At 60.0% G+C, this 22,347-nt stretch overlaps 1 protein-coding gene across 1 annotated transcript; it reads right to left on the bottom strand.

Moving 5' to 3' along the window:
- On the bottom strand, window positions 1–21,738 carry ANKRD52 (ankyrin repeat domain 52). The gene is given in 29 exon segments (XM_040618489.1): window positions 1–1,225; window positions 1,878–1,969; window positions 2,156–2,238; window positions 2,699–2,781; window positions 2,985–3,130; window positions 3,328–3,411; window positions 4,251–4,338; window positions 4,978–5,197; window positions 5,444–5,561; window positions 5,686–5,773; window positions 6,192–6,393; window positions 7,357–7,428; window positions 8,094–8,205; window positions 8,522–8,599; window positions 8,798–8,835; window positions 8,837–8,939; window positions 9,246–9,314; window positions 10,230–10,347; window positions 10,437–10,519; window positions 10,608–10,722; window positions 11,325–11,403; window positions 11,508–11,720; window positions 11,891–12,033; window positions 12,190–12,277; window positions 12,421–12,621; window positions 14,362–14,432; window positions 15,700–15,778; window positions 18,227–18,310; window positions 21,637–21,738. Coding segments are annotated over 29 exon segments (3,222 nt in total). The 5' UTR covers window positions 21,664–21,738; the 3' UTR covers window positions 1–980.
- Window positions 21,739–22,347: the final 609 nt, after the last annotated feature.

Genomic DNA, 22,347 nt, shown 5'->3' with positions numbered 1-22,347 from the left:
AAATAACTTTTTTTCTTTTTTTTTAAAAAAAGCAACACTGACTCTCGCATGGAAACGGCCACGCAAAACAGAGAACGAAAATTCAAAAAAGAATAATTTCTTAGGATCCGACGTTTTGCCAAGGAAAAAAAAAAAAAAAAAAAACAACCAACCAACAGAATCCCTAAAGTGCCTGGTGTGGGGAGGGAGGCTCCAGCAGCGCATCCGCAGCCAGCCGACCGCGGGGTTGGGCAGCAGCACCCGTTTTTGCATATAAATGACAGCTGCCAAAAGGATATTTTAGTGTCCCAGGTACAGTAGATCTTGATTCAAGTGTTTGTATTGGAATCGAAGGATGAGCGTGAGAAAAAAAGTGATTGCAAGAGAGGAGCAGTTACAGTGGCACTTGGCCAGGAGCTAACACCCACCCCAGCGCCTGCAAGACCAGCCAATTCCCAAAGACTCCCACCCCCCCCATCCCACCAAGAGTTCAGGCTTCCCCATCCCAGCCGGAGGGAGCGGGGGGCTCGGGGCAGCCCTGGGGGGCAGCCCCCAGGCAAGGCAGGGCAGGAGGCTGGCACAGGGCGTTGGGAAACGCCAGAATTGATTTCAACCCTCCCTGAAAGCTCTGGGCCGGGGGGTGGGGGGGGGAACCCCTTTCCATCTGCGGGCCAGTGGATGGTGGTACCCGCCTCGGCTGGGCAAAGCCCTAATCCCACAGCATCCCTCTCCTGCCCTGCCGTCGGAGGGGTGCGAGCACGCGCTGACGGGGAGAGGGCTGCGAAAGGGCAGGGGATGGGAACGGCACTGCCAGCTGCTCGTTAAACCAATTAACAGCTTTGGCACCACGCTGGCAATCCAGTGAGAAGAGGAAGCTCTGAACTCTTGGTCTACCCGGCCACGCTAGAAGGCCTGCCCAGTCTTGTTCTCCTTTAAAGTGCCCTATATTTATAGAATTTCTAAATAAATATAATAAGATATTAGGTCACCCATAGTTTAAGCTACTCCGAGTAACAGCCGTCCAAGCCGATGGCATTGTGCCGGTCCTTGCTGTAGGGGCAGGTGCTGCCGTTGGGCAGAGCCCCGCAGGCGGCGGTTTTGGCTGCAATGCCGCAGTTCTTGAGGAGGTTGAAGCTGAAAGAGCTGATGGCGTCTTTAGGTGGGAAAGGCTTCATGGTGGAGAGGATAAGTGCCAGGCAGTCGGCAACGTCCTTGTTGGGGGCGCATGCCAAGGCTGGGGTATGACCTAGAAGAAATCCAGGGGTGAGGGATCGCCCCGGGTGGGCGCCTTCCCCGGGGAACGCTTCGGTCGGGGCGGTTTCCCCCCCCCCCCTGCGTTATATTTCTCTATCTCAAAAGACCCCGCTTCTGGGCACCGGCAATCGCAGCAACTGCTTTGAAGTGTGCCAGGATCAGTAGGAGATGAATAAAAAGGGGCTGAGAAGCCCTGGCAGCATGGCAGACACGACGGTTTTCCACAACTTAAAGGTATTCCAGCAGAGCAAGAACCACTGGGAGAAAAAGCTTCTGGCCACAACAACCAGTTTCTGCCAACTTGCGAGTGAGTCAACAGCTTATTGCTGGCTCAGGCTGGGCAGGTTTTGTGCCTGGCAGGAGAGGCAGCCAGCCACCAGAAGATGCACGGGGTGTGTGTGTGTGTGTGTGGGTAAAAAAACAAATTTCAAACACCTGCAGGACCTGGAAATGCTTTTGCAGGGGATGGCGGGGTGCTAACGTCCTCGCCCAGGCTGTTTCTGCGACGCCACAAGCTGCTCAGCTGTGGAGGATGCAGAAATCCTTCCACCCTGGCTGAGTGCTTCTTCCCCAGGCAGCCCCCGGCCCCCCAGGGACATCACGCCGACCCCCCCCCCCCCGGGGTACCCGCGAGGAAGACGCACCTTCTTCATCCACAGCCAGCACAGTGGCACCTCTGCTGAGCAGGGCCTGGACGACGGAGGCCAGCCCGTTCCGAGCTGCGATGTGGAGCGGCCTGGGGAGGAGGGAAAGGTGGCGTGAACCCGGCGGCCGAGCCCCCCCCCCAGCCCCCTTAACACTTTGGGCTACAACAAGGGGCTCGCAGGGAGCAAGCGCAGAGCTCCCACCACCCACCAGCGCATCACCCCCGCCCAGTAAAGCCCTGGTTTTCCCCACTGGCACCAGCTGTCCAAATACTCACATCTGCAGAGCACTGTTACTTGCATTGATAAGGCCAAGGTCTTGGGTTTCCCCCAGGATCAACAAGGCACACTTTTCATGGCCCTGGAAAGGAGACCGGACTGTTTATAGCACAGGAGGAGGAAGGTGGGGGCGGTGGAGGGGACCTGGTGCTGTCTCCGAGTAGAACGTGATTCCCTGGGATACAGAAACGTTCCCTAAACCCAACCTTTACAACGATTCACCACTTTGGCAGGGCCTAAGGCAAGCTGCTGTCCCCTCCATCATCTCCTCCTCTGCACGGATGCACTGCCCAAAGCCTCCTGCTCCCACCGCACCCCCCAGGAAAAATAAATGATGGGTCTGGGCTACAACCCAAGCTGCTCGAAACTGTCTCAGGAGCATCTGCGCAGGTCAAGACAGGTAAGCAGGCAGGCAGAGCAAGCCCAGGGCCGTCACCTCTGCTCTGGTGGGGCAGGAGTGGGTGGACAACCCGTCTCATTAAGGTGCCAAGGCTGAAGGTGATGGTGAGTGCAAGCACGGCTGCGAGGGGCCATCTCCCTACCTTGCTGCAGGCCAGGTGAAGAGCTGTGTTCTTGTTGACATCCAGCACAGTTATATTTGCTTTTGCTTGGTACAGCAGGAACTCTGAAACGAGGAGGGAAGACAGCTGCTGTTGAGAAGCAGCACAGAGCCCGGCGCAGCGTGGGGCAGCAGCCACGGGCCGAGGGGGCAGGAGTGGGGGCAGCTGTCCCAGCGCGCTGTGAGGAGGGGGAACAGCCCGGCTCCCACGGGACCCGCTGACGGAGGAGGCACAGGGAGGCTCACACCCCGTACTGGGGAAAGCGTACCGACTGCTGCAGTGTGCCCGTTCTCAGAAGCCATCATGAGGGGGGTCCTCCCCAGCTTGTCGGTCATGTCCACCTCGGCTTGGTGGCGCAGGAGCAGCTGTAAACCGTGGATGTTGTCTGCAAAGGCAGCAGCGTGAAGGGGTGTCCTGGGAAGGCGAGAGAGCTGGTGAAGAGGAGGGCACAGCACCCACCCCAGCAAGACTGCCCAGGCCTACAGCACGTTTGGGGACGTCAGGGTCCCTTCGTGCCATGGGAAGTCACGTGGAGATGACGGCGGCAGTCACAGCCACCACCCAGCAGCATCAGGGAGTGGGTGACAAGAGAGGGGCGAGTCTGCACTCACCTTCCTTTGGCATCTCTGCTATTAACAATCTTGGCACCTAATGCTTCCACCAGCATTTCAGCAGTGCCGTCCTGGTTGTTAATTCTGCGGTGAAGATGAGAAGAGAAGTTAAAACAAGACCAAGCGGCATGAGCACGTCTGCAGTGGGAGTGAGCAGCGCGTTCCTGGGGCTCAGATGCCAACAGCAGCTGGAGTTGTTTAGGGTAAAACACCCCTTTACCCTTCTCCACATTAATCAGGGAAACGCAGCACCATGCCAGACAACAGCTCGCCCATCCCTCTGCTGCGAGGGGTGCCAAGGATGCACCAAGCCCACCCCAGGCAGAAGGTGGCAACGCCTCCACCTTCCTCATCCCCCCACAGCTGCCGAGGACAGCACACTCCTTCCTCCGCCGGCGTGCAGAGCCAAGGAACGACCGAGGTCAGCCCCAAACCCCTCCGCGCCCGGTGGGACCCCAGGGATCACGCTCACGCTGCCCCAGACACCTCTGAGGAAGGCGGCTGGGAACAACACGGAGCCCTTCTCCCACCAGAGCCTCATGGCAGGAGATTTCCTGAGATGCTCCACAACCAATGAGCAGAAATGAGCCAGCCAAGAGGGCCAGCAAGGGCTGAGCCACCAGCCCTTGGCAGCTCCATCGAGCTGAAGGCCTGCTGGCATGGGAGGCCGGTACCCAACAGCCCTGGCTTTGCGGCACGCAGCCAACGAGACAGCCGCTTCCCAGCTCCCCCAGGACCTCCAGCAGTCCAGCCACCACCTCCCTGCCACGTGGGAGCTGGGATGAGCAGGTGGTACCACCCTGAGGGGCTGCTGGAGCCCTCGGCAAGAAGGGCAGGGTTAGGAGCTCCTCCACGCAGAGTGTCCCCTCTCCCGCATCACCGGGGCTGGGAGGAACCCAGGGCAGGTCCCAGGCGCCACTTACACTGCACAGTGCAATGGAGTAAAGGGGTTTCCTTCTAGGTATGCAAACGGATTGTGTTCAAGTAACAATTCAAGACAATCTTCGTGCCCTGTGAGAAGAGAGGGACAGAAATACAGTACCTGGCCTGCGGTCCCTCACCTGTGACAGAGCAAGAAGGGAATGAAGGCCCCTCTGGTTCTCCCCCTGTCCAGAGCTGGAGGCCCCAGAGGTCACACAGGGCCCACGACACCCAAGTGCCCACACAAACCCACCCCCCAGCACAGAGGCAGCGGGTTTGTTTCCCCTCTGGCAGCAAAGCTGCTGCATTTCAGGAGGTTTCTAATTCCACACCATCTCCTGAAGGACTTCACAGCCACATTGCTCGCTTCCCTTTGAAAAACACCGAGACATTCCTTCCCGTTGCTGTATCACCCCCTGCAGCCAGGGTGACGGCCAAGTAATCCTATAAATCCAGTCCTGGAGGAAGCAGCCTCACCTGTTCTAGAATAGCTGTTTTCATATTTCGTTCCTTTTTTAAGGAGCTTAGCAGGGGGAGAAAAACTCCCTGCCTCCCTCCCTCCCTCCCAGATTTTTGCCATCCCTTTCCATCAGTCTGTATTCACTGCTGGGCTGATGACTCCCAGAGCAGCGGGGGACAGAGGGATAACCTGGCTCTTCCTGGCTCCCTCCTCCCCATCAACAGCCAGAGCCGTGCAGAGGTGGGCAGGGGCCCAGCCCGGGTCCTTACCACTGTATGAAGCCCAGTGCATCGGTGAGTAACCGCTGTAGTCCACCACAGAGTCCAGAGGGTCAGTAGAGAGAGCTGCCTGCAGCAGGGTCCTCAGGATTTCTAAGTGCCCGCACGCCGACGCAAAGTGGATCGGGGTCCGGCCTTTGAAATCCCGACACAGAACGAAGGCATCGTGGTCCAGCAGGGCAGCCAGGCAGTCCTCACAGCCCGTCACAGCCTGTGGTCAGGAGGGAGGACCAGGAGGTCAGAGCTCACCTTCCAGTCACTTAGCAACAGAGCTACCCCCCTTCTTCCACAGCTTCCTTCTCAAATGTGGCATTTCAGGAAGGGAAAACGGGCTCTTTCACTGAGGACTCTTGCAACAAAAGAAACCTCCCCCCACTTATCCTCCAAGCAGCCTCCAGGCAGGAGGATGAGCAGACGCTGCAGGGCTCCAGGCCCCTGGTCCCAGGGATGCACTCACCCCTCGGTGCAGGGCGGTCCTCCCCCTCTTGTCCGCTGCGTCAGCTGTGGATCCCTTCTCCAGCAAGAGGTGGACACAGTCAACGTGGCCATTCATGATCGCCAGCATCAGCGGGGTTCTGAAAGGCAGCAGGGAGGGGAGTGGGTTTCAGGTACTGCCCCCTCCCCCCTGCCCCAGCCACCCCGCAAGGGGCCGGACCCTGTGCCACACCGATCCCAAGGGAAACCACCAGGCAAACTCACTGGCCATGGATGTCCATGACGTCGGTGATGTCCGCCCGCTCCCCGCTGTCTATCAGGAGGTGCAGGGAATCGGTGTTCCCGTTGGCAGCTGGAGACGACGCAGGAGGAAAGGAGGAGTCACGCACACGTACAGACGGGTCCCCCCCCCTTCCAGCCACTGCCGCAAAGCAAAGGAAGGGGCTCGTGGCCAGCAGCCAGGCACACGTGGCTGAGCGAATTCGTTAGGAGGTTGCTAAGCTGCAGGGCTGACGAGCACGTGCACCGGCTGAGCGGAAGACACGTGTGTGTGCAGAAACTGCTGGCACCTTCTCTCCCACCCGCTGCTGAGCCACTTGGACCCTCCGCTTCTGCTGGCACCATCCTGCCTCTTAAGCATCATCCTAAACCACAGCCCCTTCCCTCCTCCTGACCAGCAGCCGGGCGAGGGGGTGTCCTTGGCAGCGGTGGCACCAGCGGCTGGAAGGGCTCTGGAAACGCCACCCCCAGCCCCGTCTGCCCTCCGTCACCTGCAGCATGGAGAGGGGTCCACTTCCTCTTCCTCTCTTTCACCAAAGCGGACGCACCGTGGCTGGTGAGCACCTCCACGCACTCCGTGGAGCCTCTCTCCGTGGCGAGGTACAGCGCCGTCCGCCCCTTGTGGTCCCGCACGTCGAGGTTCACGAGGGTTTCAGCAAGTGTCTTTAGGGCTTCACAGTGACCATTATAGGCCTGAGGACAAAGCAGACCCCGTTAAAGCGGTGCCTGGAGAGGCTGCATGCAGAAGCCCCCCCTCCCGGCACAATTCCTGCCCCCTGGGTCCCAGAAGCCCCCCCTCCCGGCACAATTCCTGCCCCCTGGGTCCCAGAAGCCCCCCCCTCCCGGCACAATGCCTGCCCCCTGGGTCCCAGAAGCCCCCCCTCCCGGCACAATTCCTGCCCCCTGGGTCCCAGAAGCCCCCCCCTCCCGGCACAATTCCTGCCCCCTGGGTCCCAGAAGCCCCCCCTCCCGGCACAATTCCTGCCCCCTGGGTCCCAGAAGCCCCCCCTCCCGGCACAATTCCTGCCCTCTGGGTCCCAGAAGCCCCCCCTCCCGGCACAATTCCTGCCCTCTGGGTCCCAGAAGCCCCCCCTCCCGGCACAATTCCTGCCCCCTGGGTCCCAGAAGCCCCCCCTCCCGGCACAATTCCTGCCCCCTGGGTCCCAGAAGCCCCCCCTCCCGGCACAATTCCTGCCCCCTGGGTCCCAGAAGCCCCCCTCCCGGCACAATTCCTGCCCCCTGGGTCCTAGAAGCCCCCCCTCCCGGCACAATTCCTGGCCCCTGGGTCCCTCCAGCCGGAGGGGCTCGTGCCCGGCCATCGCCTCTCATTGGCACTCAGGTCCCACGCAAAGCCCTCGCCCACTCCCACCCCTGCCCACGCTCAGACAAGGGAGATGGCTCCAAATAGCAGCAAACAGAAAGCTCTGGGAAGAGCAAGGAGTTTAACACACAAATCAAAGGGACTTTGACCATCAGCCCGTGGGGAAAGCTGCTCCCCAGACACCGGTGCCTTCCTCCTCTGCCCTGCTCAGCACCAACAGCTGCCGGGACCCAGCCCATGCTGCCCAGGAGCGGGCACCTCTCCAGGACACAGCATGAAGCCTGCAGGGAGCCAAGCGCCCTCCGCAACCCTGGGGTTGGGCCAGCCGTACTTACAGCTAAGTGCAAAGGGCTGACTGGAATGGTGCTTTCCACATCCTCCAGGCAGTTAAAAGACATTTCCAGGAGCTGCAACAGCAACAACAAAACCGTAACTGACCCTGGACTCACGGAGGCTTTGACAGACACCCTGTCCACCAGCGGCGTTAGAAAACCTGCCCGTCTGCTTCAGAACGATCTGAATTTCAGGATGGGACCTTCCTTAACCTGGCTTTGGGCCCTGCGTAGACAGTCACATCAGGTCCCTGCTGTCCTGAAGCCCCCTCCCTACTCACACGATGCGCACACTGCTGCAAGCTGGCCCTGTAACAGCGCAGGCATTGCAGACAGGGTTGCAAGGCATCTTCTGTACTGCAAGAGCTCTTCCCTGGCACAGGTCTCCAGGCTTCCTTTTAAAATCCAAACCTTGCTCTGTTGCCAGGGGTTTACACAAGACATCCATACGTCCTCCTGTGCCAGGCAACAGCTCCTTCCTCTCAGACATCTCGCTCAGGCACAGGTCTTTCCTCCGTGGTATTCCCAGCACAACGGCTCCCCAGGAATCCCCGTGCTTTTTCATCAAACCCATCTCCCTTCCTCCTGGACAAACCCTGACACTGCAGTGCCTACAACACGCACAGTCCTTTAGCCAGACCTGGACACCGTAAGGTTTGAGACGTTCCTTTAGGAGGGGCTTCCCCCCTTCCCCTACCAGCACGGAGGGGTTTCTCCAGCTGTTTCTCCAGCTCACTCACCAGTTCAAGGTTCTGCCTGTTGCCATACGCAGCTGCATAGTGGACAGCGGTATATCCCTGCTTGTCCCGGAGGGATGGGTCAGCACCATTATCCAGCAAGAACTCTAAACAACTGCAACGAGCAAGAGAAAGGGGATATTGCAGAGGCAGAGCTTTGCAGGGACACCCCCCACCCCCGATTTATCTCAGAGCAGATGCTGGGCTAATCCCCTCAAGACACCAAGCGCATGCAAAGCCCACTGGCAGCAAGGGCCAGGAAGCGACAGCCAGGTTTGCCTCCAGAATCGAATCAGCAGATGTTTCCTCCAAGGCATCACCGCTCAGTTCAGCGTAAGCAGCAGCCAGGTATTTCTAGGGAGTGCATGCAGGGGGCTGGGGAAGGGATAAACAACAAACAACTGCCAGACGGGGCTGCAGCGCGGACTCACAAGAACGCCTCCTTCAGCCTGGACTCCTTCAGTGGCTCCTCATCAGTGTCATGGCTGTTTCCTGAATGAGTCTCTGCTCTGAAAGGTCAGAGACCCGCATCAGTTTGCTGATTACCCTTCTCCTACCACGCTCCTCAAAAGCGCTCCCCTCTTCAGGAACCGCTGAGCGCCAGCTGCGGGGGCGGGGGGTGGGTTGGCCGGGGAACAGCAGAGCCCAGCAGTGTGCCATGGTCTCCAGCCCCAGCCGCAAGGAGCGCGCGCCACCGAGACACTCACCTCCTGTACGTGTCCGAAGCAGCAGCATAGTGTAAGGGGGGTACAGCCTTTACAGTCAGCCTCGTTAATACTGGCTCCTGCTGTGACCAGCGTCACCGTACACTGATAGCTGCCGTTGGCAGCTGCGTAGTGCAGTGGAGTCCTGGGAAGGGGGAAAGGAGAAGGAAGCTGAGCCGTGCCGCCCGTCGCGGGCACGGAAACTCGCCTGGCAGCAAGGCAGGACGGAGGGAACCAGCCGCCCCCCCTGGCTCTGGCTCAAGGGTTTGGGTTTCTGAAGAGCCAGAGCTGGACCCCTTGGGGTGAAAGGGGGTGAAGGAAGCAGCTTGAGACACCAAATGCAGAAAGGTCTTAGGAATGGCCCAAACCAAACCAGGCTCAGCGCGCTCCGGCTGGTTTAGGGCTGGAGGAAATCACCCTTGCTCCCTTGCAAAGCCTGCAGCCCACCTACCTTCCGAATTTATCTCTCCTCCTCAAGTCAGCACCGCTGCTCAACAGCAAATTAAGACATTCAACATTCCTACAGGAGGTAGGGAGATGAGTTAGACACAGATCAGAAGAGACAACAGCAGGAATGCAAACTCCTCCTAGCTGCAGACAAGACAGCTATGCTTCTCACCTGCGCAGCCCGGACATTGCCGGAACTCGACTCAGTTTGTCACCACCGGGCAGCGTAAGAGCCGCAGCCACGGCGGGACGCTGCGCACACAAAGCTCTTCCCTGCTCTCCCGTGAAATAACCCTTCAAGCTTCCTGCCTCACCAGCGCTACCCTGCACTACGCGGAGCTCTCAAACAACCAGGCAATTACAGAGAGACATTCGCCACGGCACTAGTGCAGCTGACGCACTGGATTTGCTGCTACAAAAAAAAAAAAAAAAATTAAAAAAAATCTAGGATTTCTGCCTCCTGCTCAGGCAGGGTAACAGCGCTGCGATGCCGAAGGACACCTCTCAAGCATCACACCAGTATAACAGAAATGAGGTCCTCCACGGGACGCAGCACCTCTGCTGGACTGCTGCAGCCGTGTTCACTCTCAATGCCCCACATGAAATGAAACAAACAATACGAGGCATTCACAGGGCCAGCTAAATCCCTGCTGCTTCCAGGCACCAGCTCCTGAGCCCTGAACGAAGCCCCAGCCAAGGAAGCATTTTAGCCCCTCTTTAAAGAAGGGTGAACAGCCAAGGAGGGAGCAACCGGGATGAGTCACACGGTCAGCGGCAGAACAGGGCCAAAAAGGTTTCCATTTTCATTCCTGCTCTAAACACAGGTCTCTGCTCTCTCTCAGAACCAGGAACAGCACCCAAGGGTCCAGCTCCCAATCCTGACCAAAAGACTGCCTGTGCTGTAGCTCACACACAGAGAGGAGGGTTGCGGTTTGGGCTGGGGGCTTCCTGCACGCGGAGTGGGACCAGCGCCCCGCGCACGGCTCACCCTCCAGAAGCAGCAGCGTGGAGGCAAGTCCTCCCGAGGTTGTCAGGCGTGTTGATATCGAAGCCTGCAGACAGCACGTGCTCATTGCTCAGCGAGGAGACGATACTGTACAACTGACCTGGGTGGCAGGAGGGGCAGGGAGTCAGGGGCAAGCCCGGGGGTCACCCGACTGCCCCCACTGCAGGAGGGGCGGCTAAAGCCACTCACCTGAGGAAAGTAGCTTACGACAACAGTCTGAAAATCCAAAGAGAACAGCTAAGTGCAGAGGGAACATGTCGTGGATCCCACGCCTGCCAGGAGAAGACAAGGGAGTCAGGATGGATCATTGCTGCATCCTCCAGCCCAGGGCAGGGAAAGAGAGGATGAGTCCTTCCTTACCTTGCAGTGTCAGCACCATTCGTCATCAAAGTACTAATTAGCAGCTCGTGGCCATATCTAGCAGCAACGTGGAGGGGGGTATTGCCGTATTTGTCAGCACAGTCAATCTCACTGCCTAGAAAGGAAAAGCCGAGCGCTTTGTCAGCGGGTCTCTGGGTTCTATCCCAAGCAGCCCAGGCGGTTCCCAGGGCTTCACCCCCATCTCGGGGACACAGCCGACAGCTCAAGTCCATTCAGCATCGTGCAGAAGGAGAACTGTACACTGCTCTCTGAGCCGAGATCCCACTTGTGTCCTGCAAGCCTGGGGCATTACATCTCTCCCCCTTCCCCCAGGAGGGGATGCTTTCAGCCACGGAGGTCTCTGGCTGAACCCCCGGCGTGTCTGCCAAGCCTACAGCCCTCTTACAAGAATATTGTCTTTCAGGTCGGACACGGCAGTGGGAATGTTCTCTGGCCACAGCTGCTCTGACCTGGCTGGAATGTCAGTCTCTTGGTCTACACCTCACTGCCCTTGAGGGTACGCACACTCCCTGCCACCCCCCAAGCCACCCAGGGCCACCGGCAACAGCCCCAAGGGACCAGAGTGGATTTGAGTGATAATTGTAGAGCTCTTAAACCCCTCCCCGAGCAAACACGCGAGTTGGTCCTGGAGGCAGGTGCTCAGAAGCACAAGGAAACGGCTGGGATAAGGCAGGGCCGGAGGAAGAAGCCACTCACCGTTCTGAATGAGGATCTGTGAACGCGTGAACCGTCCATGAATGGCAGCCATGTGCAAAGGGCTCTTCCCTTCCTTACTCTGCAGAGAGCAGAAGCGACATCGCATCAGGCTTCCTACCACCCTCCCCGAGCCCTTGCCTGGGGCAGCAGATCCTCGCTCCCCCCATCCCAAAGCTGCCAGACCTGAAAGTTGACATCGGCCCCGTTGTTCACGAGGAGCTCTAGGCACAGGGCCCCATTGGTGGAGACGGCAGCAAAGTGCAGAGGGGTGAAGCCCTTCTCGTTAGGCTGATTGACATTGGCGCCGTAATTGACCAGCTCGTTGGCCACGGCATCTTGGCCCATGTAACAGGCAATGTGAAGTGCAGTGTTACCGAAGGAATTTGGTTCATCGATCTGTGGAAGCAACAAACCCCAGCAGATGTGGGGATTCAGGAAGAAGAAAACAAAAAGGCAGCCAAGCACCAGCCAAGGCTCCTGCCACCACCCAGCGCTCTCTCCTACCCCGGTTCTCCAGACTGGCCCGTGCCCGAGCCCACCCTGTGCGCAGCCGCGGGGGTCTTTACCTCGACTCCCAGCCTCAGCAGGTGACGCACAACTTCGATCTGGCCGCTGGCTGCTGCAGTGTGCAGCAGGGTGTAGCCCTTCTTGTCCTTACACATCACATCAGCTCCCCGGGCCACCAGCAGCTTCAGAACTTCCAAATGCCCTGTCCGGGAGACAGCGGTAACAGCCAGGGGACCCCCGGAAATGGAGACCTGGGCACAGCGGCCTCTGGGGAGCCCCACCACCCTGCAAGGTGAATCCATAGGCAACAAGCAACGTGGGAGAAGAAACTGGACCGATGCCCGTGGGGAAAACCTACCCAGGAAAGCTGCCCAGTGGATGGGCTGACGGTCCTTCTTGTCGCAAGTACTCAGGCTGGCCCCTTTGTTCAACAGCAGGTTCACCATCTAGGCAGGGAGAAGCGGTGAGAGGCAAGGCTGCCATCCCTCCCCCGCTGGTGCGGGCAGAGGCGCCTTCGCCACCTGCGAAGCCCGGACCCAGGAAGGTGGACGCGCACGGGACCCCCTGCGCCCGAACCTGCCTGGCCTACCTCGAGGTGACCGCTGTGCACGGCATGGTGCAGCGCCGTGCGGCCCGTGCGGTCCGCGACATTGACAGTGCTCAGCAGGGGGATGATGGCCTCCACACATTTGGTGGCCCGGTTGGCAGCAGCGACGTGCAGAGGCGTTTGCCAATACTTGTCACGGGCATTGACATCTGCCGAGTGCTTCAGGAGGAGGTGAAGTGCCTTCTAGCAGGAGCAGAAGGAAGCAGAGCTCTAACCCAGCCGCTGGAGCACGCAGAAGCCCTCCAGCCAGGTGGGGAAAGCTGCATCTCAGGCCACCTCATGCTTTCAGCACTGCATGGAGCTGCCCAGATCCACCCCAGCCCACAGCCCCGAGAGCCAGGGCAGCCCTTGCGGCGCTGAACCTGCTCCGCACGCTCACAAGCATCGCTGCTCCCACTGTGTCAAAGGGAAGGACTCGCTCGCTTTCACCTCCCCAGCGAACCCCACCTCATGGCTGTGTTTCAGCAGTTATCACAGAGAAAGGGTGAGAGAGGTATAGACAGTGAGAGAGGCTCTAAGAAGGAGCAGGGAGAAGGAATTTTCCCTACACCAATCCTCCAGCCTTCACCTGGGCTGCTCCAGCTCTTTCCAGGCTGGAGTTTGGTGCGTGGGACTCGAATAAGCCGGGCTCATCCCACCCGAGAACAACTGTGAAACACGGCTGCACGGGGGTACCGACACGGGAGAAATACCTCCGAGCCACGGGATTTAACTCGGAGTGAGTGTTCTCATGACTCACGAGGTGCAAAGTGCCCGGGGGATGACAAATGTGACCCACTGACCTATATTTGAGAATTATTTCCCCCTTTTGCTGGTAGAAGCTGTCTGCCGCAACCCCACCTTTTCCTCCCTATGGTTTACAGGCTGCCCACTTCCACGCAGCATCGGGGCAGCGCTTCCCAGCGACCCCAGCCCCACGGCTCACTGCTCCGCTCTTTTCTCCCGGGGCTAGCTGATACCCCTCCTGGCTGGGGGAAGCACGTGAAACAGCCAGGCAGTACGTAAACCCAACAATTCTAGAGAGCAGGCTCCGGGCAGGAAAAGCCGTGAAGTGCAGAGGCGTTTCGGGAAGGCTCCTCTCAGGAGCTAGGCACGCAGGGCACTGGCACAGCCCCGTGCCAAGCACCCTGGGGGAGAACAGAATGAGGGAGGGGACTCTCCAGCACATCTGAGCTGAGGCAGAGAAGCAAAGGAGCGTTTTCCAATCCACGAAGACAAGCAGCGCTTCAGACCTGACAGCAACACAGTCTCGACTCGCTGAGCTCCCCGTATTTTAGCGACCCACAGTAACCGTCCACACATGTTCGCAGCGAATGCCTTCAGTAGGGGTTTACACTAATGTGTTTCATCCCGTGTCTGCTGCTGATTAAGAGAATTCACGCAACCCGCCGATGTGTGGTAACTTGCCCTGCATGTCAGAGTCAGGGCTTCAGATCCCCTGGCTCCAACCAACGTGACCACAGAGTTTCTTGCTCTCCAGCAACTCAAAACAGGACAAAGTGAAGTGGGATGAAGTTAAGCCCACAAAAGCTAAACGTCAGGAAATCTTTCCAACCAGATCTGTCGGAACTGGCTCCCGAGAGAAAGCATGAGAGCCCCATCATCCCTCAAAGAAATGTAAACCTGGATTAGATGAAGCCCTGGAGAAGGGGGAAAGGCGGGGAGGAGGATGCTGTGGGGAAAACCCACGTGCTAATTCCTGAAGGATGGAGGGAAAGGAACCAAGGGGATTTTTTTTCCAGCTCTCATATTCAGCCTCTGAATTACACATTCATTCCATCTCCACTCTAACGAGACCACCCATCTCAGCCAAAACCAGGCACGAAGGAAAAGAGAAGCAGCACGGTCCCCTCCTCCCATTGGCACCCACCACCCCCATGCAAGGAGCAGACGGAGCCAGAGGGCACTTCAGCGGGAACCTACCTCGTTACGAGAAGCCGCAGCGCGGTGTAACGGGGTGAGCCAAACAGTGTCCTTTGCGTTAACATTAGCACCTGAGGAGGAACACAAGGAGGGGACACAGGGGGCAGAGAGGTGACTGGCCGCCCCTGCTCCAGAGCCCCAGGGCAGCTCTGCAGCCACCTCTGAGGCACCCGGCGGGCAAGTGTCGGTTCTGCTGCGAGAGAGGACCCCGCGCGGAGCTTTCGGTGGGACAGACCCTGGGAAGTGCAAGAGGAACAAGCTCTCCCTTCGGAGACTGTGCTGGTGCACTGCAAAGGACACGGCAAGGCACAGAGTAAAGAGAATGTGTCTCCCCGAGTGCCAGCTTCCCCACCGAGCCAAAAAAAAACACAACAGAGACCCGGCAAGCAGTTCTGCTCCTTGCTTCGACACAAGGCCACCTGAGACAAAAAACCCAGAGCGTTTAACGTTGGGAGCTGTGGTCACTGTGGGCTGCATCTCCGTATTAGGAAGGAAAGACATGACCACCCCAGCACCATTGTGCTAGGCACTGAGGTCCCACAACCCCTGAAGCCCCTGCCTTTCTTTGCTGCTGAGAGCTCAACACCCAGGCATGAAAAAAAAATCAACACAGGGCACGTAAGGGCATCCCATGCTCTGCAGACAACGCTGAACATCCCCAGTCCTGTTTGACAAGCCCTCAGCAAAGGATTTCCCCCAAGTCTCTCCTTGTCAGGGTCACGTAAGATCACGCCAGCCTCAGGGTTCCCCCACACCACCAGCAAGCAGCTGCGAAGCCCACAGTGCCCCGAGGCACTGCACTGGTGAACAGCAGACGAGAAGACTCCCCTGTCTGCACCACACGGACACAGGACCCAAACACAGGGCTGAGCATCTCCAGAGGGAAACGAAGGGCAGCTTTACGCCAAGTAACACAAGCCAAAACTGAGCAAAATCCCCCGGTTTTTAGCAGAGCCCTCTCCAGGAGCAAGTGAAACTCTACTCCCTGGAGCATTCTGCCATTCAAGGCATCGCCGAGGCACGCATTCCCACAGCACCCTCCTCCAGTATCTCCTCCTACCACTGGACACCTTGCACACATCCCCCTCCTGGCTTGGTTTCCACCTCTGCTATTTCAGTTCCAAGACGCTTCTCTGCCTGAACAAACCTCTTAGGATTATGGCAACATTTCCTAATCTTCCCCTGGCTGCAACCCCACAGGCTTAAGCATGAACACACGGTTGCTTGGAGGGTGACCAAAGCCTATTGCTCGGCGCCCCTAAGGCCAGCAGAGATCAGAAAGACGCCCTAAAGGCAGCACCAGCAGTCGAGCCAAGCACCCTGAGCCTTGGCCCTTACCTGACAGTATTAGGAGCTCGAGGATTGCAACATCTCCTATGTAGGCAGCAGCATGCAGCGGCGTTCGTCTTTCTTGGTCCTAAGCAGGGATGTAAGAAACAAAAAGCGTCCGTGAGCTTCGAGGGCAGGCGGAATCCCTCCTCCGCTCCAGTCTGCCCCAACACCTCCTGTAAGCACGTCAAGCACCTCGGGACGTAGGACAAGGGGAAAACCGCTTAAACCCAGCACCATCCTGGGGCGCTGCAGGGGTGCGCAGCCCTTTGGGAGCTCCGCGGGTGCTGGGGTGCACCGGGGGGCCAGAGCAGAGGGTACCGGGGCCATGAGACAGGGATGCTGTGAGAGCTCCAGCCGCTCGTTCCACCCCCGCACTGACTCCCCAGAGACCAACGCGACCTGGCTCCGGTGCTCCTGGACTTAATGAGCGTCTACAAAGCATTCTGCCACCGGAGAAGAAAGCCTGGCTGTGCTCTGACAGCGCACAGGCTGTCCCGTTCCACACACTTTTATCCTTTCGGCCAACAATAAAAACCACTCGGAATTACAGACAGCTCCAAAACCAGACTCAGACCTGCCAGCTGCCGAAGGCCAGGAAGGTGCAGAAGCCCCTCTCTGATCTTAGATTGGATTAGCCAAAGAAAAAAATACCTTTCACTTCTGTTTACTCAGGGCTGGGCCCTGGGTAACCTCTGCTTCAGGCGTTTGGTTCAGGCCCTCCTTGGGGAACACGCCACGTACTAAAGCCAGGAAGCAAACATGTAGGAAGCCAGACGAGCTGTGCTCGTTTCAAGCCCCAGATTTTGTGTTTTGGGGGAGGGGGGGAAAATGTAATTGCTTTTCATTAAGTTAAAAACTGTTTGGAAAATGGTGGTGGTTTCATTTTTTTTTTGGTAACAACTTGTGCTGGCACAACCAGGCGGGAGGATGTGAAAGTGAAACCCAGCTGGCAGGTCACTGAACAAGCAACAACATTTCTAAACCTGCACACAAAAAGGAAATTAAGTGTTAACAATTGTGGTTTTATTCCTTCAGCAGCTGTGCGAGAGCTCAGCAAAACAATCCCAACCCTCTCTCCCGACAAGAGAGGACGAAGAGGTGCCGGGTCCCCAACTGAACCAGTCATGGAAAAAAAAAAAAAATCCCCACGCGCTCTCTGTGTCATAAGCTAAGATACGATCGAATCATTAGTCCTCCTGGCACACGGGCACCAGCACAGGGACGCCCTCACCTTCCCGGGATGCTGGCCAGCGTCCACCGTGCCTGCCCTTGACCTCAGGGTTTAAAACCATGAGGATCGGGGTGCACGGCGGCCCCAGCTCGGCAGGTTGGGTCAGGCGAGCTCCCTGACCAAGCGCTCAGCGAAACACACAGGAGCATGCCAACAAGCCGGCAGCTGCCTGCAGCACAGCTGGGAGCAGCACGGAGCAGAGGCCCCGGTTCACGGCACAGCTCAGAGACGCTGAACCAGAACAGGCTGCTCTTGCCTAGGGCTCAGAACTTAGCCCAGGTTTTGGGCTGAGAGCACAGAAACTGTTGACCCGGCACCAGTCCAACTGTGCCACCATGTCAGGCAGACCTGGGCTGGTGCAGGCAGCGTCGACCAACGCGCCAGCCTGCGTCGCAGCAGGCTGTGTTTCTTATCTGCACATCTGCCGCTGATGTGTTAGCGGGAAGCTCATAAGGCAGATCAAGGGAAGGCACGCTGACAAGGCAGACGGGAACGCTCACGGGCAGGTTTCACCCCTTCCCTTGCCGGAGCCTGGTCCCCACGCTCCACAATGAGGACAGACCACGCTCGTCACCACCAGACTGGGGCTACCGAGGGCTGCTCCCCCAGGAGCCAGCCTGGCTGCTCGCTCGTGGGACCCAGAGGGATGTGTCCAAATGGCAGCCGCCTCTCCCGGCCTCCCCGCCCGCTCTGGAAGAAGCATCAAACCCACCCTTTGCCGTCAGGCTGAAGATGAGCGCAGTGGAAACCCCTCCTAACACTCGTGAGGTGAACTCAGCTTTGCTGAGCAGCTCAAATCCTCCTTCACCTCTGGGGAACAACCTTATCTCAAGCCAGACCTGCTGCGTTCACACCAAACTATTTTGGGTTGCCATCCCAAAGGAGAAAAAGGTAAACTGGCAAGGCAGCTAAGCTAAGCCTCTGTGAAAAGTCCTCCCACACACCCCCACAGCCTCTCAGTGATGCTCTGCACAGCCCAGAGCTTCAGGAGGCTCTCACCATCTCCTGGGGAGGGGTGGGAGTCCTGGTCTTCTACGTGCCCCATTTTATAGATGGCAAGATTGAGGCAACAGGACAAAGCTGAGCAGCAAATGGCAGCTGCGCCAGGAGCAGAATCCAGCAATCTTTTGTTTCAAAACTCTACTTCTGACCATCCTCACCAAAAAAGACCCTCACGCACGTCTCACCTGCTTGAGCCTCTGCCCTCCCCTCTTCCCCGCTGCTAAAGAACCGCACTGCAGGCAAGGGAACGGGGAGAGGTGGGTGAAGGAAGGGGAGCGAGCACGGCCGGGCAGCACTCACCAATACATTAATGTTCTCCTTCTGATTCAGCAACGACCGCACCTCCTCTACATCGCGGTTGAAGATGGCTTGGACCAGAGGAGGCTACAAAGGAAAAGAAGCAAGTCATGAAGGTGGCACCACATGGAGGACAAGAGAGGGAGGAGAACCAGTAGCGCTACCGCGTGTCAGAGACTTTACACCGGCCTGATTCAGCCAGGACCTTGCTCCACAAACAAGCCCCCTGCGCCTGCTGCTGCCAGAGCCCGGCCCACCGGCAGCTTCCTCACGGTTGTGGCTCAGCCAGCACCAGGGAGTAATTTTCAAGCCAGCAAAGGCACTTTTCTCAGTTGTTTGTTGGTGAACAGGCCAAGGAATCACTGGAAAAGCCTCCCCACTTCCTGAATCCAGGGAGCAGCGCTGACCACGGCCCCGGCAGCCCACCTGCAGATCCCCCAGCAGCGTGCCCATGGCACAGCTCAGCTCCCCACGTGCAGCACCCCAGCACGGGAAGCCAGGTCCGGCTCCTGCTATCCAAAGCTTTATCCACAGCCAGGAAATCCTCCCTCCGAGCTGGCTAACGTCTCCTGGTCTGAGACAGGTCTTTGCAGTGAATCAGGTTTCCCAAGGCACAACTAAGCAACGCCTCATGCTCTCCTGCAGAAGGCTGTGTCCCTACTGCTGCTCTCCTGTCTTCTGAGAAACACCTACAATGCTACGCTGGCTCCAATGCCCGGCGAAGCCCCGCCGGGCAAAGCCCAGCCCATAGCTCCTCCTGCCTGCTGCCCACATCTCAGAGAAGTCACCTAGCAGACCTCGGCACGCTCCAGGAGCCCCAGCCCAGCTCACGGAGCCAGCCGGCACCGTGGGCTGTGGAACCACCAGAGCCTCCCGTGGGGCAGGGGCAGCACGCAGGTCCCCACGCGGAGGCGCACAGCAGAACCGGTTGGTGGGTGAGATGCTGCCCGACCTCCACCCAAGAACCCCGCACCCCGCTCCTTGTTCCATAGGCCTAAACCCATCATTTTTGTGCAGCAGGTCCTTTGGGGCGGAGGCTGCGGTGCTCTAGGTCTGCTCCGCTCTTGGCACCCCACAACCGCTGCCGAATTCTCTGCTCCGGCTGCTCGAGCCTCCGCTGCTTTTCACGTGGCAAGTCCAGGGTGCTGCGACCCCAAGCGAGCCGCGGCAGCCCCAGCACAACCCCTCAAGCTCTGCCCACACGCCGAAGAGTAGATCTAACGGTCAAAAAGCAGCGAGCCCCACTTATCTTGACCTCTCAGAAGAGCAACGGAGCTTCGTTTACAAGGCAATCCCTCCTCGTCCCTGCTGCCCAGCCACGCTCACGCTCATCTGCTCACCCTACCATCAAAGTAAGAGCAGTTAAACGCGGGGAACACATCCCAGGTCAGAGGGAACGCGTGAGTCATTCCCCTGGAATGCAGCAGACTCAGCATCACTCGTTAGACATTAAAAAAAAAAAAAAAGGTTGTGTGTTTTTTTTTTTTTTTTTAAAAAAAAAAGGGGGAAAAGAATCACAGACAGTAATTATGCCCTGAGCTGTCTTCGGTGGCGCGCGGTTTGCAGCAGTGCTGGGTCTGACACACCCACCCACCATTCACAGGGAAAGCTAAATGTTTTGGTTCCAAAAAAAAAAAAAAAAAAAAAAGAAAAAAGTTCTATTTAAATCACAGATCAATCCCTCATCCTCACCCCTCCCCTCCTTCATCCACCCTGCCAGCCTTCAAACACTTGCTCTATTAACGATACCGCAGGAACCGGCATAAATACTTGGTTCCGAGGGGCCGGCAGCCCCGATCTCGGAAATCCAGGGGGATCGAGGGGGTTTATGGAAAAGGCGCGGGGCAGAGCGGACCCCTCAGCCAAGGCGATGCCGGGGGTCGCTGCCCCAGCGCTGGGGTACGGACATGGAGCCCGAGCAAGCGGGGCCACAGGCGGCGGCCGGGCTGTGGGAGCAGCTCCCGGCTGGGGGAGGGCGACAAGGATGCTCAGGGATTGGGGTCCCCAGCGAGACACCCCCACCCCCTACCCCACCCCACCCCCCAAATGGGTGGGCTGGGAGCTGGGCGAGGGCCATAGGCTGGTGGCACCGGGGTGGTGGGAGCTGCCTTGAAACCTGGTGGTGTGGGAGACACCCTGCACTTTGGGGGTGTCCCCAAAGCCCTGAGGGGACACCCTGCACCCCAGGAGGGTCCCCAAAGCCCTGTGGGGGTAACCCTGCACCCCAGGAGGGGTCCCTGCTCACCGTGGGTGTCCCCAAAGCCCTGAGGGGACACCCTGCACCCCGGGAGGGTCCCCAAAGCCCCGTGGGGGTAACCCTGCGCCCCGGGAGGGGTCCCTGCTCACCATGGGTGTCCCCAAAGCCCTGAGGGGACATCCTGTGCCCTAGAAGGGTCCCCAAAGCCCCATGGGGATACCCTGCACCTCGGGGGGTCCCCAAAGCCCCATGGGTGTCCCCAAAGCCCTGAGGGGACACCCTGCACCCCGGGGGGGTCCCCAAAGCCGTGTGGGGGCACCCTGCACCCCGGGGGGACACCCTGCACCCCGTCGGGGTCCCCAAAGCCCCGTGGGTGCACCTTGTGCCCCGGGAGGTCACCCTGCACCCCGTGGGGGTCCCCAAAGCCCCATGGGTGCACCCTGTGCCCTGGGAGGGTCCCCAAAACCCCGCGGGGGTCCCCAAAGCCCCGTGGGACACCATGGGGGCAGCAGCAGGAGATGCAGCGACCCCAGGGAGGGCTGGGGTCCTGTCCTGGGGGTCCCACCCCTGCCAGGGCAGGGGGTCCTGGGGCCGGGATTCCCTCTCAGGGGTCTGCGCTCCCTGGGGCTGGGGGTCTTCCCCTCCTTGGCCCAGGGGTCCCGACACCGGGGTCCTGCCCTTTGGGCTCCTCCCTTTACCAGTCTGGGGGTCCCGTCCTTACCGGCCCGGGGGCCCCAAACAGGGGGTCCTGCCCTTACCGGCCCGGGGGTCCCAAACAGGGGGTCCTCCCTTCACCGGCCGGGGGGGCCCGACCCCGGGGTCCTGCCCTTACCCGCCCGAGGGCCTCGAACCGTGTCCCCCGTCCCCGGGTGCCCCCTCACCGGCGCGGGGGTCCCGCCCCCGCTGGGCCGGCTGCCCAGCCCGGGTCCCGGCGGCGCGGGCGGAGCGGAGCGCGGCGGGCGGCGAGCCCCGCTCCGGGCCGGGGCTGCGGTGGGGCGGCGCGGGGGCCCGGCGGGGCCGAGCGGCAGGTGGGAGCGGGCAGGGCGGCCCCGCACCGCGGCGGGCCGGGGGCCGCGGCCTGGGGCGGCGGCCGGGCCGGGGCCGGGGCCAGGGCCGGGCCCGGCGGCGGCGCGCACTAGGCCGCGCATCCCCGGGCTGGCGTGGCGCTGCGGCCGGGCGCGGCGCGGGGGGCGGCGGGCGGGCGCGGCGGCGGTACCTGGTCCGTGATGCTGAGAATCCCCATCTCGGGGCCGCCCTCAGCGCCCAGCTCCCGGCATCGGGCTCCGGCCGCGGCGGCTCCGCTCGGGCGGCTGGCGGGGCGGGGAGCGACTGGGCCCGCCCACCGCCCGGGGAGCGGCCGCCACCACCGGGCCGCAGCGCCGCCGCCGGCCGCCATCGCCGGGGCCCGCGGAGCCGCGGGGGGGTCGGGCCGCCGAGACCCTCTGCGAGAGGGCGGTCCCGGGCCCCTCGTTCTCAGGGAGGGCAGTTGGGGCCCCGCGAGACCCCCCCGCCCGGGCCCGGGGGACACACGGGTGGCCCCCCTGCTGGGCCGGGACCCCGCGAGCAGCATCTTCCCCGTGGCCACGGCTGCTTCCCCGGGCCAACACCCGACTGTGGCCTCCACACCAGGCGGGAGGGAGGCTGGGGCAGTGGGCAAGCCCCCTATGACCGCAATGTGGCTTGGGGGCAAGCCACCGCCGAGGGGGGCTTGGCAGGGGCCATGCCCACCCCTCTGCCCTGGTGTGGGGGTCTGGCCGGCTGGAGCCATCCCCTTGGGGGGCTACAGCTGGTACCAGGGCATCGATTGCACCGACGTGTGCTGACATCACCCTGTCACCCCTTCCCTCTGCCACACCGGTCGCTGTGGGCTGGCAGGGCGGATCGGTGCCGCAGCAGGAGCTCCGCCGGGCTGTGCTGGGGTGGGGGG

Source organism: Falco naumanni, chromosome 20, assembly GCF_017639655.2.
Source record: "Falco naumanni isolate bFalNau1 chromosome 20, bFalNau1.pat, whole genome shotgun sequence".
In the NCBI taxonomy this organism is placed as follows: Eukaryota; Metazoa; Chordata; class Aves; order Falconiformes; family Falconidae; genus Falco; species Falco naumanni.
Note: the sequence above shows the minus strand (reverse complement) of the source record. Positions and strands in the feature narration are given on the sequence as shown.